This window comes from Falco rusticolus, chromosome 12, assembly GCF_015220075.1.
Source record: "Falco rusticolus isolate bFalRus1 chromosome 12, bFalRus1.pri, whole genome shotgun sequence".
NCBI classification, from domain to species: Eukaryota; Metazoa; Chordata; class Aves; order Falconiformes; family Falconidae; genus Falco; species Falco rusticolus.
This window is the reverse complement of record NC_051198.1, coordinates 21,686,338-21,703,740: the sequence shown is the minus strand read 5'-3', so window position 1 is coordinate 21,703,740 and position 17,403 is coordinate 21,686,338. Positions and strand designations below refer to the sequence as shown.

At 38.7% G+C, this 17,403-nt stretch overlaps 1 protein-coding gene across 1 annotated transcript in view; it reads left to right on the top strand.

Moving 5' to 3' along the window:
• Nucleotides 1-17,403, top strand: part of KCNH1 (potassium voltage-gated channel subfamily H member 1) — a 187,412-nt gene that overhangs the window by 37,294 nt on the left and 132,715 nt on the right. The window contains exons 6-7 of the mRNA XM_037405730.1: nucleotides 4,031-4,423; nucleotides 16,766-17,195. Coding sequence (XP_037261627.1) covers nucleotides 4,031-4,423; nucleotides 16,766-17,195 — 823 coding nt within the window. The remainder of the gene's footprint in view (nucleotides 1-4,030; nucleotides 4,424-16,765; nucleotides 17,196-17,403) is intronic.

The following is a 17,403-nucleotide window of genomic DNA, read 5'->3' as shown; positions in this document are numbered from 1 at the left end:
GCAGTCCTGGAGGCTGCAAGACCTGTGCCAATCCGTAAAGCAAGTTGCCTTTCCTGGGAGGGGTATCCTTCCATCCCAAGCTGTGAAATGACAGTTCTTCTCTCTAGCAATGCCAGCAGGATGAAGTGGTTTCACAAGGTGTGCATTAATGATAGTGAGAGGGAGCCAGGGCTAGAACTTGTCACCCCCACACCACCCAAACAAAAGACTGGAGACACCTCAGGCTTGCTGCAGGTGGCTCTCCTCAGCTTGTGAGTGATCAATATCCCTACGACATTCACTGGCGCCCATCTCCTACCCTGTCCCTGCACTTCCTTTCAGGATTCTCACCCACAGCGCTGGTGCACATCCTTCCACTGGAGACCAGCTAAAGCCATGGCCCCGGTCACTTTAAATAGCCATTGGTAGAGCTTAACCAGAGACTCTAAGGTGGTAATGGATGTTCAAACCATTTTTATTAAGAAAGTCCCTAGCCATTTGGATAAGGTACATTTACTTTCTAAATAAAAAAGGAAGGAGACATCAATCCGTTTATTTTTCTGTGCTGTAGCCCTTGAATCTCAACCAAGCTAGGGAAGAATGCTTTGTACTTGGTGATGACATTTTAAAACACTGAAGCAGCAAAGTTGTTTATTTTCTTAATGAGTTGAAACTACAAGTCTGGTTTTTTCGGCACTCAGTTCAGTTTTACATCCCTGCAGTTCCACTGGATTTACTGTGAATTTTAAAAAAAAAATTATTTACAGCCAAATAAAGGAGACCATATTTGCCCACTTCTTTATTGCCAGAGATTGTTCTTGCCTTTGTTGTTGTTATTCAGGTATATGGGAATACATTAGTACATTTTCCAGTAAATTTATTTGGATAATGCAAAATTCTTGGTGTACAAAGAGACCAGCAGTGGCCAAAACTGAGTGCATTATAAAATTCTCAGTCTAGAACTTATGTATACATATATAAGAATCAATCTGACAAGAACTAACAGAATTGTTTTTTTCAGTGTTCCGTGGTTGAGATTTCTGTGCTGATTAGAATGGTTACCAAAATGTTTGAATTTTTCATATAATACTAGAGGCTAAAAAACTAAGCTCTAGGAAATGTGTGATTGCAAAAGAAGCAATTACATTTTCAATCTCCCCATACTATTAAGATCTCAGCATTAGAACTGAAATCTAGTTAACTGACTGAAAAATGTTACTAGGTGGTAGAAAGTGCTTGGTTTTGCTGATCAGTTATTTCAGTGAGTGAATCTTTCAGAGGACTCTACTTGCCCATTGAAGCATATTTCAGTCTTAGGATCTTATGTTAGAGCTGCCACTCATGCCAAAACTCACAAAAGGCAGTAGCAGCTCAGTGCTTTCTAACTGATTCAGGTACAGCTGCAATGTTCAAAAGGGTGGGCAGGAGATATTTGCAATATTGATCTTGGGCTAGAGCTTTTGTCATGAAAAGACATCCTAACGTTTGTCACTCAAACTGCAAACAACCCATGAAGGGTTAAGACACTGTGAGTACACATACTAACTCAGTACACCACCCATGCCTCTTCCAGTCACTACCAGTGGCTTCTGGGGACTGTGTTCACTGGCCAGCGTCACCTGCAGAAAAGAGACTGATTCTGGCTTGTGCTGCTTCCAGCTCCTCTCACCACAAGGCAACTGTTTTAAATTTTATTTTTTTTCTTTTGGAAGTATGGAGAACCTGCGTTGTTGTGGTTTAACCCCAGCTGGCAACCAAGCACCACACAGCATCTTGCTCATTCCCCCTACAGTGGGATTAGGGAGAGGATCAGAAGAGTAGAAGTGAGAAAACTCATGGATCGAGATAAAGACAGTTTAATAGGTACAGCAAAAGCCACACACACAAGCAAAGCAAGGAATTCATTCACCGCTTCCCATGGGCAGGCGGGTGTTCGGCCATCCCCAGGGAAGCCGGGCTCCATCACGTGTGTAATGGTTACTTGGGAAGACAAACACCATCACTTCAAACATCCCCCCTTCCTTCTTCTTCCCCCAATATTTTATTGCTGAGCATGACACCATATGGAATGGGACATCCCCTTGGTCACTGGGGGCAGCTGTCCCAGCGGTGCCCCCCCCAGCTCCTTGTGCACCCCCAGCCCCCTCGCTGTGGGGGCGGTGTGAGAGGCAGAAAAGCCCTTGGCTCTGGGTAGGCGCTGCTCAGCAGCAACGGGAACATCCCTGGGTTACCAGCGCTGTCTTCAGCACAGATCCGAAACACAGCCCCATACCAGCTACTGGGAGAAAATCAACTCTATCCCAGCCCAAACCAGCATGTCTGAGTCCTAGTTTGGTCTGCAGGAGTTCTAATTAGGGGAAAATGTCCTTTTTCCTGCTTTGCTCTAATTCTAGAGACTCGATAAAACAACAATACTAAGTCCTCTTTTTTTTTCTTTTTTTTTATTCTTCTTTTTCTTTTCTTCATACTGTTGATGTTCTTGTGCTAACATGCAGGTTTCTCTGAGCAGATCATGCTAATTCTGTTTTGGAGAATACACCAGGGTGAGAGTCAGCAGGCTTGTAACTCCCATCGTCATTTACACATGTGCAAGGGACAGTGGTCTGACATTGTCTGACCCCTGTTGTGCACAAGAGTAAATGATTATATGAGGTTCAAAGCAGCAGGGAACTTGATCTGAGGCTGTTTTGTCCAACTATGACTCTTGCAGCTGATTGTTTTGTTTTGTCCCCTTTGACTTAATCTGTTGCAAAAAAGCCCACCAGTTCACAAAAAAAAAGAATAATAAAACACTCTCAGAAAAGCCTGCAGATAAAAATCTGTGTCTCAATAATTGACATTAAAAAGCTGAGATAAGGAGCATGAAAGCAAGACATCCTCCTGCCATAGCTATGTTGTCTGATCTTCTCCCTGAGAAGGTGGCCATTTAATTTCCTTCTCTGCTCCCTATTGCTCTGAACTACGTGTGAATAAATGTAAAAAAAGAACCATGCTCCTAAATAGTTCTCACAGGTTCTATGAGTTTGGCATTAGCAAGCACATCTCACTTGAGCAAACCTCCATCTTCCTTTCAGTTTGCACCCATAACTCATCCAGGACAAATTTAATTTTAAAATATAACTTGTCTATATTTGGAGACAGATCCTTCATGTTGGTTTCATCCTCATGTATATTCATAAACAAACACATTCTTGTTCATAGGTATGTAAAAGAGACTAGTTCCCAAGAATTAAATACACAATCATACTCTTTTTGCGCTAGTATGCAGAACTGGAGAGATAGTAGACTTAAAATGGGCAGCACTGATCAAGATTGCAGTTATGCAAAACTCTTGGAGCATGTGCTCAGCTTGAGGTCCAGGGTTTAAAATGCATGCTGACAGATCACCTTTTGCTAAAGTGCCTTCTTCAATTCAGACCTAACTGCATTGTAACTCGACCATACATCATCAAGTAGTGATGACACTGATCTTTCAGTGAAAAATTAAAGTTCAAAATTATGTTCTTGAGGCTAATGATAGTCACCCATGTCTTTGGTCCCGCATGGCCCAGAGAAGAACAACAAAGGCCCATCCATTTGTGGCAGATTGTAGTATAAGACTATTTCAGATACAGTATAGTGAAGAGTTAAACAGAAAATGTTGAAAAACAATGTGGTGCAGTGGTCCTGATGCTGGACTGAAACTCAGAAATGGCATTGTCCCTGGTTTTGCCATTGATTTCTATTTGCAGCTGCCTTCCTGCCCATCATTTATCTGTCTCGTCTGGTTAGACTGCTGAAGGAGCCGGCTCATACATGTCTTGGAGACTGGGCACATTAGGCTTAGCATCAAAAAATAATTAATGTCATTAAAAAACCCAGCAACTGTTCTTAGGTTGATTTGTTTAACAGAATACTTATCCTGACTTGGTTATTGTTTGGTGGTGATAAAAGGAGTTAATGGATATGTATTTTTATCAACTGTTGTACACTTGAGAATCTACAATGTGAAAAATAACGTTAAAAAAATAAACATGTTTTCTTTTTTCTTCTGAAACCTCTGTGACTACAGGTATTGCAGCTGGGCTCAGAAATCCTCCCACAGTACAAACAAGAGGCACCAAAGACTCCGCCACATATAATTTTGCATTATTGTGTTTTCAAGACTACCTGGGACTGGATCATCTTGATTTTAACCTTCTACACTGCTATTTTGGTCCCTTACAATGTCTCATTTAAAACCAAACAGAACAATGTGGCATGGCTAGTAGTCGACAGCATTGTAGATGTCATTTTTTTGGTAGACATTGTGCTTAACTTCCATACCACCTTTGTGGGGCCAGCAGGAGAGGTGATCTCTGACCCAAAGCTGATTCGCATGAATTACTTGAAGACCTGGTTTGTGATCGATCTGCTCTCATGTTTGCCGTATGATGTCATCAATGCATTTGAGAACGTTGATGAGGTCAGTATACTAGTTCCACTTCCACCCATTAATTATTACTTAATGGCTGGGGGGAGGTGGGAGAGAGAAGAAAGAAATACATGCTTTTAAATATATTGAATTTGTGTACATATGTCTCTAGTAGCTGCCCTCAGTGCACATAGAAATTTGCTTATGAGTCCTAGCCAGAGTGATCCATCATTAACTGTGCTGGGAGAGGCTGAGGTTTTTGGTGTCAGAAACGTATGTTTGTTTTACTTCATTCCACATCCTCAGAGTTCAGGAGGACAGGCAGAAGCAGACAGCAGAACCTCTGTACGGCACTGAGGAAAACTGCTTCATCTGACTTAGCATGAATAGCTAGAACTGGTGTGACAGGATGGTTTCTAGGGGCAGGGTTCCCTTGCTTTCACTGTTGACTGAACAGGGTATGTCCACTAATGGCAATTCTTCACATGAATAATTGGGAAGTAAAATACACTATTCTCAGCTGCTTCTAATATAATATATAGTAGGTGGCAAAGAGACAGTCCGTGACTCACTAAATTTTCTTAGGCCACCAGAAAGTACTGTGTGGGTATCCAGTGATCCATTTGCCAAGAGTCATTTCAGAGGAAGATGAAGCAATTCAAGGGGCTGTTTTGATGCCTGTCTGGTAATTCCGTAATTAGATGAAAGGATAGGGAGAAATGTGGAAATCTAGACTTCTCTTTAATTCTTGCTTATTTCTTTGGGAACAGGTCACGAGCCAGCAAAAGAACTGACATTAAGATACTTAATACCTTGTTTTAACTGCTTATTCTCCTACTGGATCAGACTGCCAAGAAGATACTGCTAAACTAAATGTATTAAGGTTCAATGCCTAAGTAGTTCAGCACATTAATGAACTGTTAATAAAATCTTAAAGAGGATTCCAGCAGTCCACTCCTAATTACATGTTATAAAATCTGTACGATCAACTAATCATGTGTCCGTATATGTGACACATACTAAATGTGTAACATGCATACTCATCAGTGCTTAGTATTTAATCTTTAGCCTGTAAAATTTAAATTTCATGAGTTCCTTTAAAATATGCCCATATCTTGAAGGACAACCTAGCTATTAAAAGAAAATCATGTCAAGTAAAATGGGTAAAACCATAAAACTGCACTACTTTTGTAAAAACACATTACACAAGTTTTTATCAGATTTAAAGTATTTTCCTCAATGACTTGAGGACAAGTAGGCAAACTATCGAATGTAGTGGAAGAAACATGATGTTATTTGATATTTAATTCCCTAGAGAGGTTTTCACTTTATATAAAGCTACAGACTAAAATAACACAAATGAGATCAAGCAAAAAAGCCTTGTGAGACCTGTCCTTAAATATTTGTTTGTCATAAAAAGGACCCAGGCTTCAGATTACTCTGCGGGGCTTTCACATATTAGTTTGCCGTGCCACTGATAAAGCAATGGAAGGAGTGGCCATATGTCAGTTTCTGACATTTAGACAAAAAGAGTAAAAATAAAATTTTTAAAAAAAGAAGGAAGCTTTTCTCACCCACTGCAGATAGTAGCAAGCTGCTGCTGATTTTGCTGGAGGAACATTTCATAACTGTAGACTGGTGATGTGACCTACAGAATATCCCTGAGGAAAACGTCTATACTAGTGGCTGTGACAGCACTTCAGCTGAGCACAGGCACTCAGACTCATGGTAGCAATTCTGCAGAGAAATTCTTGTGTGAGTTTGAATTCTCTAGGTTCTCCATCTCAGTGTTGCCTCCTAACAATGAGAAGCTGATTGGTACTTCAGTTTTCCTATGGCTCTTCAACAGTCTCCTTAATCAGTATAACAGTTAGTTTTAGTTATTCTAGCTATTGTGCCCAAGGAAAAAAAACCCAACATTTTTCTTGATGCTATCCTTTCAAGACTCTTCATCTCTATTTCCCCTGGTGGGTTCTGACATTTAGCTGGTATAAATCATTGTAGAGTCATTAGAACAGACTTTCCAGTGGTGTAAATTGCTGTACCTCCGTTAAGGGCTCCCAGAGTGGTTTACAGGACCTGAGGGGCTTTGCCAGCAATGCCAGCAGAATAACGTAGTGTGCATCAGGTGGGGATTTAGGGCAGGATATGCTGATCACTGTTTCACCACTGCCTGTAGAGAGAAAAGTAACCTTCTATTAAAGAAAAAACCCAACCAACCGCATTCAAAGAGTCTTGAAAATAGAGAATCTTTGCCTTATATGTTCCTTGTTGTGTAGAGTGTTCCCTTGTGGGTCAGATTCCTTTCTTTCAAACTTGCTGGTTTAAATTTTACCTGTGTCTCACTCTGGATTACACACCGTATTATTTCACAGTCGGATTAAGTCAGCTGTGAGGCTGCACTGCTCAAGTTGTGAATAGGCAAACTGGATTGTTATCTGTGTGTCACTTTGATTTTGCTAAAGGGAATTCTCTTGGAGCCATGAGACTGGAGTTAGTAGGTGGTCATGACTGCAGCAGAGATTTTTTCTTTTTAGGCCTAATGTGAATAAAATCTTAAAAAAATTGCCAGAGATTAAATGATGTCCAGTATCAACAGTGGTGTTAAAATGAGATGACAAACATTAATTGCTATTTTCCTGTTTCGATGTATGGTTTTAAACAGGAGGAAATAGAACCCTAGATTTGTTGCAGTCCCTATAGCGAAGGGGGAATGGGGCAGGTGGAAGCTCATTGGTTTTTCTGCCTGCTGTCATTCGCTGTTAAAAGAAACGTCACTAACGACACTGAGGATGTCATGGAGGAACTAACTTGACAAGTCAATTTGATTTAAAAATACCATAACAACTGTAATGGAGATGAATTGATTTGCAAGGGACACAGGACCTGAAGCTGAAGAAGTAAAACTATGTATATGGGGTGTTGAGTCTTTTTTGGGTCTGGGTAATTATGGGACTGTCCCATCACTTAGCTCTTGGTAGATTAACAATGAAACCATTTTTGTCGTCTTTAAAGTGATCCACCAATATAAGATCACTTATAATACATGAAACCAGAGTTGATAAATATTTTTGACAAGCAGATACTCATTGTAAAAATTTTTGATATTGGATTTTTTTTTTCTATTTTGAAGTAACCTTTTGTTTTGCAATTTACTTCATTATTCCATTATAAGATATAATGGAAAATATTTTCTTGAGACGAAATTGAGTATGACTTCTGTGTTTTTCAGGCAATTTTAGAATTCTTTGTGTTTGTTGCAGCTTGGAACATTATTATATTTTTGATTCACATTTTTTAAATATAATAGAAATTCCAGTTTCCTCTCTGCATGGTTGAGAATATTTTTGTCCACAAAAATAATTTGAATTCATTAACTATTAATCAATAAAACTATTAATAACTACAATTAATACAAGAGGCACTTAAGTATGAATAGCTACATTCTACAGATGGAAGAGGAAAGAAAAAACATTAATGTTTTTGTTCAAGGACATAGAATTAAATATGAGAATGTATGAAGCTTCTGATCTCAAGTGCTGCGCTCAGAGAAACATTACAGTATCTCATATTCAGACATGAACAGAATTCAACAAATGAAGGAACAAATAGCTGTTGAGAAATTTCTATTGTCACCCAAATGAAAGAGAAGTTATAAATGTTTCTCCTGGCTTTTCTGTATGGGAAGCTAATTATACAGTTTATATATGTGTTACTTTCTTGACCTGCCATAGAACTTCAAGAAAGGAAAATATTCCACTGACTGATGAATCAGCTTAATGCTAGGCTTAAACTTTCTATTGTTAAGACAATACATCATGCTGTAGTATAGTTTGAGTAAGAAAAGAAAATACTGATCTAAAATTTACACAGCCCTTAAAACATGTGGTATTAATTTTTTTTTAATTTGAATGATCACAATAACACTTGTCCGCAATCCTTTACAGTAATTAGTATTATTCCTCACTTAAGGAAATACTACTTACTTTGGGGGATAATGTTATCTTTTTTGTGTTCAGACATCAATCAGTAGATGTAATAAAAGACAGGCTTAAAGAAAATTCCACATTTTTTGCCAAGAACAATGCAATTTAAGACTTGGAATTCCAAAAGGCAAGTCGAAGCATATTTTTGCAGTGCCAGCTTGAGCAATTTTATACTGTGGTTTTCAGCCATAATACCATAAGATATAATTTATATTGGAAAAAATTTGACTTATTACATGTGATGCTGTTGTTGTGAAATCTCATGGTAGGAGTGGAATCCAGTCATGTCACCACCTTATAAATCTCTGAAATAGGGAGTTTGTAGTAATTGCTATCTGTATTTGAATGAAACACTATGATCAGTTGTTGGCTGATGCAAATTGAGAACCATATATCACTCTTATTAGTTGAGGTAGAAGAGAAATAAATGCATAGTAAAAGTTCATCAGGAAAGATGTATTCAATATAAATGATCTAGTGTTCACTTAAGTGGATGAATGAGAGAGAAGATACCATATAGGCAAAGAAGATATACAGCTTTGAAAGGACAAAATTTATGATGATAAGAAAAGTCCCAGAAAAAACACAAGGCAGAAGTAATAGAAGTAAATTAAGCTATTTAGTGCTAAGTGAGCATAGTGTAGCTGGAAAGTAAACAGTGAGTTAAGAGAGGAAAAAATTGAATGTGTTTCTGGTCAGATTGTTGGCAACTTTCTGAGGCAGTACTTTTGCAATAGATTAATTTAAACCTTATTAGTGGAATAATCTCTCGTGCTAATACAAATTAGCTGTCTAGGAATTACTGAAGTAGCTACGCTGAAAAGCAACCAGCTTCCCTAGATCTGTTTTACCATTTCCTTGCAATAAGGGGCAGTGGAATAAATTGTCATGTTTATAGTTTTATGGAATAAACAGGGGCCTATAAAAAAAGATTTCAGGTTAGATTAATTTTTCAAACTGGAAAATATACTTTTTAAAGTCTTTTAAACTGTGAACAGCTGTATGATATGAAATCTGTTTGAAACTGTGTAGTTCACCACTCTTATTTGGATACTGTTTTGCATGTGAGTCTATTGATGGATCTGGTAATAAATTAGTATTTTTTCTGTGGCTAATGAAAATTAAAGTGGGCATAACCTACTTTCAATGTAATGCCTATAAAAAAGCAGCTAAGTATCACAGAGTATGATCCAGGCATAGAGGAAGTGTCGGCAAACTGGTTCTTGGACTTGATGGAAGGCGAGAAGGGGATTAGTGAGCCCCCTGCTCTGGGTGACTCCTTACCGCTGCTCCTGGGGGAAGAAACCAGCAACTGGGTTACTGTACCCAGGTGAAGCAGTGGGAGGATGGGAGCGTGGGTCTTGTCTTGGGAGGTGTGGTGGTGGTTTACTTGGTTGGGTGTCCCCTTGTGAGAGACCCCAGAGAAACAGGACAAAGGCAAGGGAGGGGTGTGCTCTGGGCTGTAACCTGCCAGCAGCCCCTGGAGCAAGGCTGGCAGGGTGCTGGTGTGGCTCCTAGGTGGTGCTGGGAGCTTCAGGAGCTCGGCGGCCTTGTCCTGTGGAAGAAGGGGAGTGCAAAAGAGGGGAAATGTGGTCATGGAGGAGAAGGGCAGCTTGTCTGACTTTTGTAAGTGCCGCTGTACTGCAGCATGGCCCCGCGGGGCTGTGCCAGGCAGGAATTGCTCCTTAACAGGCAGGTATATGGAAGGAGTTATTTGGGGAAATGCAAATGGTGTAAAGCAGATCCCTGGGGTAAAGCGAACTGCCAGGATATAAACCAGGTAGGCAAAGAAGTGCATACTGTTCACAGTCTCTTGATTCGATTCAGCGTCTCTCTCTTCTTTGTCTACTTCCAATCAAATAGGACTTTCTCTAACTTCCCTCCTTAAAAACCCAACCTCCACGCTACTCATGAGCTGCCTCTGAAGAGGCAGGCTGCCTTTTCCTCATAAATTCTCTGTTTTCCAAATTGTGTTGGTGTTGTGTATAGGCACTGCAAAGCTCTTATGCCATTTAACCCATTCAGGGTTAAAATCTCTCCTCGGCTGTAAGCCTGCTTAAGTTGTTTAGTTCATTTAAATTCTGCTTGCTTCCCTGGTCTTCCCCAGGTTCATACACCTTGGTGGCTCAGAGACATCTACGCTGTCTGCTGATGGATGTCCCCTCCCAAAAGAGAATACCAGAGGAGGATGCATTGCTGTGTGTCTGCCCAACACCTACTCTGTAGGTTCTGCTGTGGCTGTTAGGATGCCAATTAACTCCTCTTCTGCACTGCTAATGTTCAAATTAGTCTTTTTGCTAAGTCACAGATAAGTAAGGGTGTAATTGGGTTTCAAGGATACTTCTTCATAGCTTTGAAAAGCATGACATGATTTATCATACTGTTAATAGTAGTCTACATAAGCTATTCAATCTGTATAAGGCTAAAAGAATTAAAACGCTGAATTACATTTTCAGTGATATTGTATGGTGATAGCCTTTGTCCAAGAAGGAGAGCTAATTGAATGTATTCGATTCTGAATTATTTCGAAAAGCTGCTGCTAGACCGATACTTACACTGCATGTAAAGGGAAGCATGTTTCAGAGACAGGGATCAGTTACTCTGTTCTTTTTCCCCCATTCAGCATACTTGTATCGATCTGAGGCAGAAAGTCAGATGAGACGGCAAAGGGTATTTATTTGAATAGCTAAATGGTTGCTTTATAGTCTATTTCGTATTAGGGATTAGATTAGAATTGGAAAGATGGAGTGGTATTAGATGCCAGTAACCCTAAATCTTATTTGGGTGTTTTGCCTCTTTGAGATAAGTAAAAAGCTTCTGGAACCGATGGCTTCTTTGAATCAGAAGCGTTGGGAAGCAGATTGCTGTCTGTCAGGGGTAAATCTTTTATTTGATACTGTGGAAACTGGGATTTCTTTAGATTACTTCTGTGTTATCCTTATCCTTGTTTTTTCTCTCAAAGTGAAAAAAAAACCAAAACAGTTTGCTGGATTTGTTGGGTTTCTGATTGGGCATGTGTGTGTGTAAGGCAAGCATGGACGTAGTTTTATAAATGAAAAATCAGCCTTTCCATCTCTTCTCACACCCAATGCTCTTATACATGAATTATTGCTGTTTCTTCCTTGATTCTAACTGAGCTCACAGATGTCTCTAAAATAAGCTTTACGAGTCTAGAAATCTGCTTTCTTCAGTGCTGAAAACCACAGCAGTAACCAGAGGGTTTAGATATTGATTTTGACCTGTGCACATAACGTTATCTCATCTCTTGTTTGCTAAATATAGCAATCTGTAGAAAAGGTCATGTTCTCAGACCTAATTAAGAAAATCAGAGAAGACAAATAATAGAAATGAGAAGTCCTAATAATGACCTGACAGGGCTGCCATGTTATTGCGGGCAGATAGGCAGAGCCAGGCTGCGGCACAGCTGACTTCAGAACCAAATGTCAAGAAAGAAGGCAGTGCTTTCCATGGCTCGCCTCACTTATGGTAGTGATAAATTTGGTTCATTTGCTCCCTTATTTTGGATAAATAATTTATTTTTTTGTTCTGTTTCATTCTCATTCTTTTAATGGTTAGCTTTTAGTCTCTTGCATCTCCCTTTAATTGAGATGAAGCCTGAACTTCAGCAGTTCCATATGAGAGGAGTGCTAGAAAACTTAGATTTGTGCCAGTACTGAATGTTTCTCTTTTTGAAAGTAGTTAGTAAGTAGGAAGTAAATTATAGTTCCTTTGAGCCTAGAAAATATCTTGATACTTGGGGTAAGTGCATTTTCTTTCTGTACAGGTGGGCAGTAAATAATGGCCTAAAAAGTGAGTCTACTACTGAAGTGCTAGTGCTGCTACAGCTGTAGGAGGTGGGATGAAAGTTGCATTTTAGTTCTTTTCTAAAGTTGTTCATCCTACATCTTGCTTGGAAAGGAATTATTTTTCCCCCCCTTTTTTTTTTTTTCCGGTAGTTAATTTTTATTGCTGTTCTTTCTAGGTATAATTTTATTATTCGATCAATTGAGCTGATTTTAATTCTTCATGGCAAATAAGCAGCAGCAACTGTTTTTTATTTGTACAGCATCTAGCACTGTAGTGTCCACTGTTAGCGTTCTTGGGGACCATAATGACACAAATAACTAATAATTACTCTGCTTACAGCCCTTATGTTTTCAAAACGCTTCACAAAGTACATCATCACAGTGTCTCTTCTCCATCTCTTTTATATGGATATGGAAGTAATGGCACAAATCTTATGTTGTCTGATGCAAGGCTAGAGCCAAAACATGGATATCCTGGATCTTGTATTTGGAAGGAAGAGTACTTATATGGCTAGGATACCAGTGTGAGGCAAGGGGTGCAGTGACAGTAGATCAGGTCATGCAGAAAACAAGGAGATACAAAAGAAAATCTGTATAAATGTGCACAGTATCTAGTGAGTAGGTCTAATGGCAATGTATGCATGAAAATTTACTTTTGGCAGTATTTCATGGACAAACTTACAAAGCATTTTTTTGAATGTAAAATGTGGGCCCTGCTTTCCTCTGTGACTGAGGTTGGTCTGTTTTTCTGTTGTGTTTGAGGTGCAGTTCTACTTTGCAAAGATTGTGTAGGAGGAGAGGAAGGGGGAGTTGTTGCATTTATTATTAAAGGGCTTTTGACATTCAGGTTTGCTCAATCAGCAAATACAGAATTATTTCTTCTGGGGCTCAGTGCTTGGATCTTGCCCTTTGGTTTGGAGGGGACTTGCTACAGATTCTTCCATTTTTATGCATCAGCCATCACTGGCAACCTATTAAATCACCTGCCAACCTATTAAGTATTTATCAACAACTACATGCAGGTATCAGCAGTAGACTTTAGTTTGTGTCATTCAGTTACTTCAAACAATTTGAAATATAGGTTTGAAATCTAGCATTTTCTGCCATATTTCATGAAGTGCTGCATATTTAAGTAAGTGCTGCATGCAAGCTCTTTCTGTAACAAAATATAGTAAAAAAGGACTATTTGTCTACCCTGGCCATATAACAGATTTCTTAGCTTCTAAATATCCCCCGGGGAAGGTTTCTGTTGGATAGAGTAGTAATAGTTGGAACTGTGTCTGAGTAAATCAGGCACAGGTAGAACTGAGTGATAGATTACTTAGTCCTGCCCTTACCCTGACTGCACAGAGACGTTCCTTAGGGTGATCCTTTAGAGCAGAATATCTGGGAATGCATGTCTGGGACCCACAGGGCAGTTTCCAGCTCTTTATGAACTGAGGTGCATCTGTCTCCTTTGGGCAGAAGGAGCTCTGTCTCTTACTCTGCCTCTCAAAGGTTATAGGAGTAGCAGAGCTAAGAGGGTGGGACACACGTTGAGGGGAGTAAATTGAGTTCTGGCTCTTTTTCGTGACATCATGGAGCCATCTGTATGATAAATGCATAAAAATAATCTGCACTGATAAGAGCATTAAAATGGACAGTAATCTAAAAGTACTTCTATTTTGGAAAGTGGTAATCTAAAAATGTCAATTTTGAATCCAGCAGATCTATTCCTGTGAGTATTAAAATAGTATTTGCTAAACCTAGTGAAAAAAGTACTGTTTTAAAGTATTGGAGAATAATCTGAATTTTTTCTACTGTATCATCTATTGAAACAATCTATTAAGTTTCCATTGTTTATACCATTTGAAATTCTGTCATTTTTAAGAGAGATGTATGAATAATTATTTTCCTTGGGCATTTCTTCTTCTTGATATTGATCTATTTAGAATAGAAAAATCCTTTCCTCTGAGGAAATAAAATAGAAAGTACTGTTAATGCTGAAATATATATATATATTTATCTTTTTCTGAACTTTTAGAATCTTATTGGTGATGCAGTCAGATGAAATATTGTGACTAATTTAAATATTAAATGCATACTTTCTATGCAACCAAATGAGGTATTTATTTTCTGTAAATAAACAAGTTATTTTTGTACAGAAAACCTCATTCTCTCTACATCTGGTCAGAACTTGGTAGAAGCACTTTCTCCTACATCATGCAGTTCTGTCATATTTTAAATGTTTTTGCAAAATAAATTTTTTGTGAATTTCACAAGGGAAATTGGGATAAGAGTACTCTGAAAGCAAAATAGTTTACTTAAAATGTTTTAAATCTAATTTCAAATATTTTATTTTGTATTCCCATTTTTCATATCCAATTTCTTAAACTCCTCTTCTGTGATTCCCTCCAACCCCCCAAGTATTTCTAATCCTTGGGGTTTTTTAGTTTTTTTTTCAAGACTTAACCAAATTTCAAACTTTTGAGTCTTTCTTGAATCATTGTTTTTGTCTTTGGTAGGACTGTCACTGACAAACAGCATTTATTTTTCTTAAATCCCAGTGATGAATTTTAATTTCAAGAACAAGTTTTGCACCGGTATTTTTGAGCAAAAATAAAACTGTATTTTAGAATGTTGGAATGGAAAAATTTCCTTCCCTTGCCTGAAACTTGTAAGCACTGCGTGATAAAAAAGTTTGGCTTTGAGACTGAAGCTAAAAGCAGGCTATTGCTGGAGACCTTTCAAAATGTAAAACATTGTTATTTTGCAGCTGAAGTTTGTAAAGAGGAAAAAGGAGAAATGGGCATTGGTCTTGAGGAAAAAGGCCAGAAGGCTGTGGTGTAACATCAGGATGTCAATACTTAGAACGTAGGGATTGTATGTGCTCGTCAGTCAGGGACTTGCATATCCAGTTCTAAAACATTGTTATCATGTTACAGTTTTTTGTGTTTTCTGCTTTCTTTTTCCTCTCCATACTGAGTATTCAGAAGTACATGCTTTCCCTCCCCTGGAAACGAAGGCATCATGCCTTCTGTGTCCAGTCTCTGAATTGGCATTGAGGCTTTCCTCCATTGTTTACAAAACAAAGCTGGGTATGGAATGAATGGGAAAAGGAAATTAAGTTTTGCTTTGTGAAGGGATCTTTGCATCAGTAACTTGAAAAGTTTGCATAGATAATAATGAAAATAATAGATCACTTGGTCTGTTCTAGAGCTCTGCAAATACCTAATTTAAAGGAAGACTGCTTTTCTCTTTTTGTTCTTCCTTTTTACTCCCCCTCCCCCTGGTTGTGTTAGATCTTGTCCAAATACTTAATACAAATTGATAGTGTGTTCCCAGGTAACAAATTACATCTATCTCTGAAAATGAGTCACTGTAATCATGACAAATTCATGAAATAAAGGGGAAATACATTGCTGCAGTCCTGGGGAGCATGAGTCAATATGCTTTATGTAATTATTTAATAAACCATCTCTTCTAGTGCATTGAACCAGCCTAAGATACTGAAGCAGTTTTATTTATACAGGAATAAACAAACTTCCAGTAAAAGCTGGTCACCAGAAGTATGCAATTATGCATTTCCAGAAATACTCATTAAACCAGTCTGCTTAAATTTTAATCAGACTTCTATGTATGAAACAGTCTTCATAAGAGGGAGTAGAAAAAAAAAAAAGTGTTTTTATCAAAGGTTATTTGGATCTTCTCATGCCTCAAATGACTTTGAATTTTTTTATTTAACTTCTTGTGCATGGAAATGCCAATCTGTCTAAAAGTTAACAATGCAAAATTCTGCATTCTTTTTGACTGGAGCCATATTATATCAGCACAGTACTACATTGATAACAAATCTATCATTAAAAGAATATGGTTGGGGATTACAGAGTGAGATACTTGAAATAGAAGCTTTGTGTAGTCTATGTGAGAAATGTCACAGGACTGATTATCAGTGTGTGAATTCTTATATAAAAGTAAAGTCATAGGACATGAGCTGTTATACTGAAAAATTACAAATCGCCAGGTACTTTCATACTGCAGTATTTTTTGGCCTTCATTTATCTTTCTGGTAAGTCCCTAAATACTGCAAACTGTGTTATAAATGAGACATGGGAGGACTTGTGTTGCCCAGGATCATAAGAAGTCAGGAACAGCCATAAGAGATTCATGACTCCAGATGCTGGAGTGAATTCAATAAGTGTCTGGTTGTGTTCTTCTCAGCATTAGATTTGTACAGTTTAATGGTCAGTGACTTCCACATTTATTTTCAGTAAGCGTAAAGTAGCATCAGGATGCTCAGGGATGGTCTACTTGCGCACCTGGACATGCAATAAATACCCTGTCATTTGAAGTCTGAACAAAGGTATTTGTAGACCCATTCAAATAATCTGAAAGGGGAGTTTGGAGAGCAACCCACAGAATGTTAGCAGATCAAGACAGAAGTGCATATACCCATCCCTGAAAAGGGTCACTAACCTTTTCATGTTTCACAATCTCTCATTTCTGGTGTTATCTGATGACTCTCTATTTGTTACGGATCAGCTATGCCTTTGGAAACCGCAGTTGGGAATATTGTTGCTTTAAAATTAAGTCCTAATGGTCACTGTGCTTTATCCTTCTAGGGCATCAGTAGCCTCTTCAGTTCACTTAAAGTGGTCAGGCTACTTCGGCTGGGTCGCGTAGCTCGGAAGTTGGACCACTACATCGAATACGGAGCAGCAGTCTTGGTTCTGCTGGTGTGTGTGTTCGGTCTTGCAGCACACTGGTTGGCCTGCATTTGGTACAGCATAGGAGACTATGAAGTTATCGATGAGGATACAAACACGATCCGAACTGAGAGCTGGCTCTATCAGCTGGGGATGTCCATAGGAACACCTTACCGCTTTAATGCATCGGGCTTTGGAAAATGGGAAGGCGGACCAAGCAAAGATTCAGTGTACATCTCCTCATTGTATTTTACGATGACCAGCCTCACCAGTGTTGGCTTTGGGAACATTGCTCCGACTACAGATGGGGAGAAGATCTTTGCTGTTGCTATGATGATGATTGGCTGTAAGTATTAGAGATTCTTTCCCTCTCACACACGCAATACCAAACAGCCATGTGTCATGGATACTGATATCATAAGGCCATCTGGAATTGTGTCAAATATTATTATGCAGCTTAAAATGTTTGTGGTGGCAATATAGGTATTACATACTTTTTTACTGGTTGGTTTTAAAATCAGAAGTGGGATTATTGCTGCAACTAGCAAAAATTC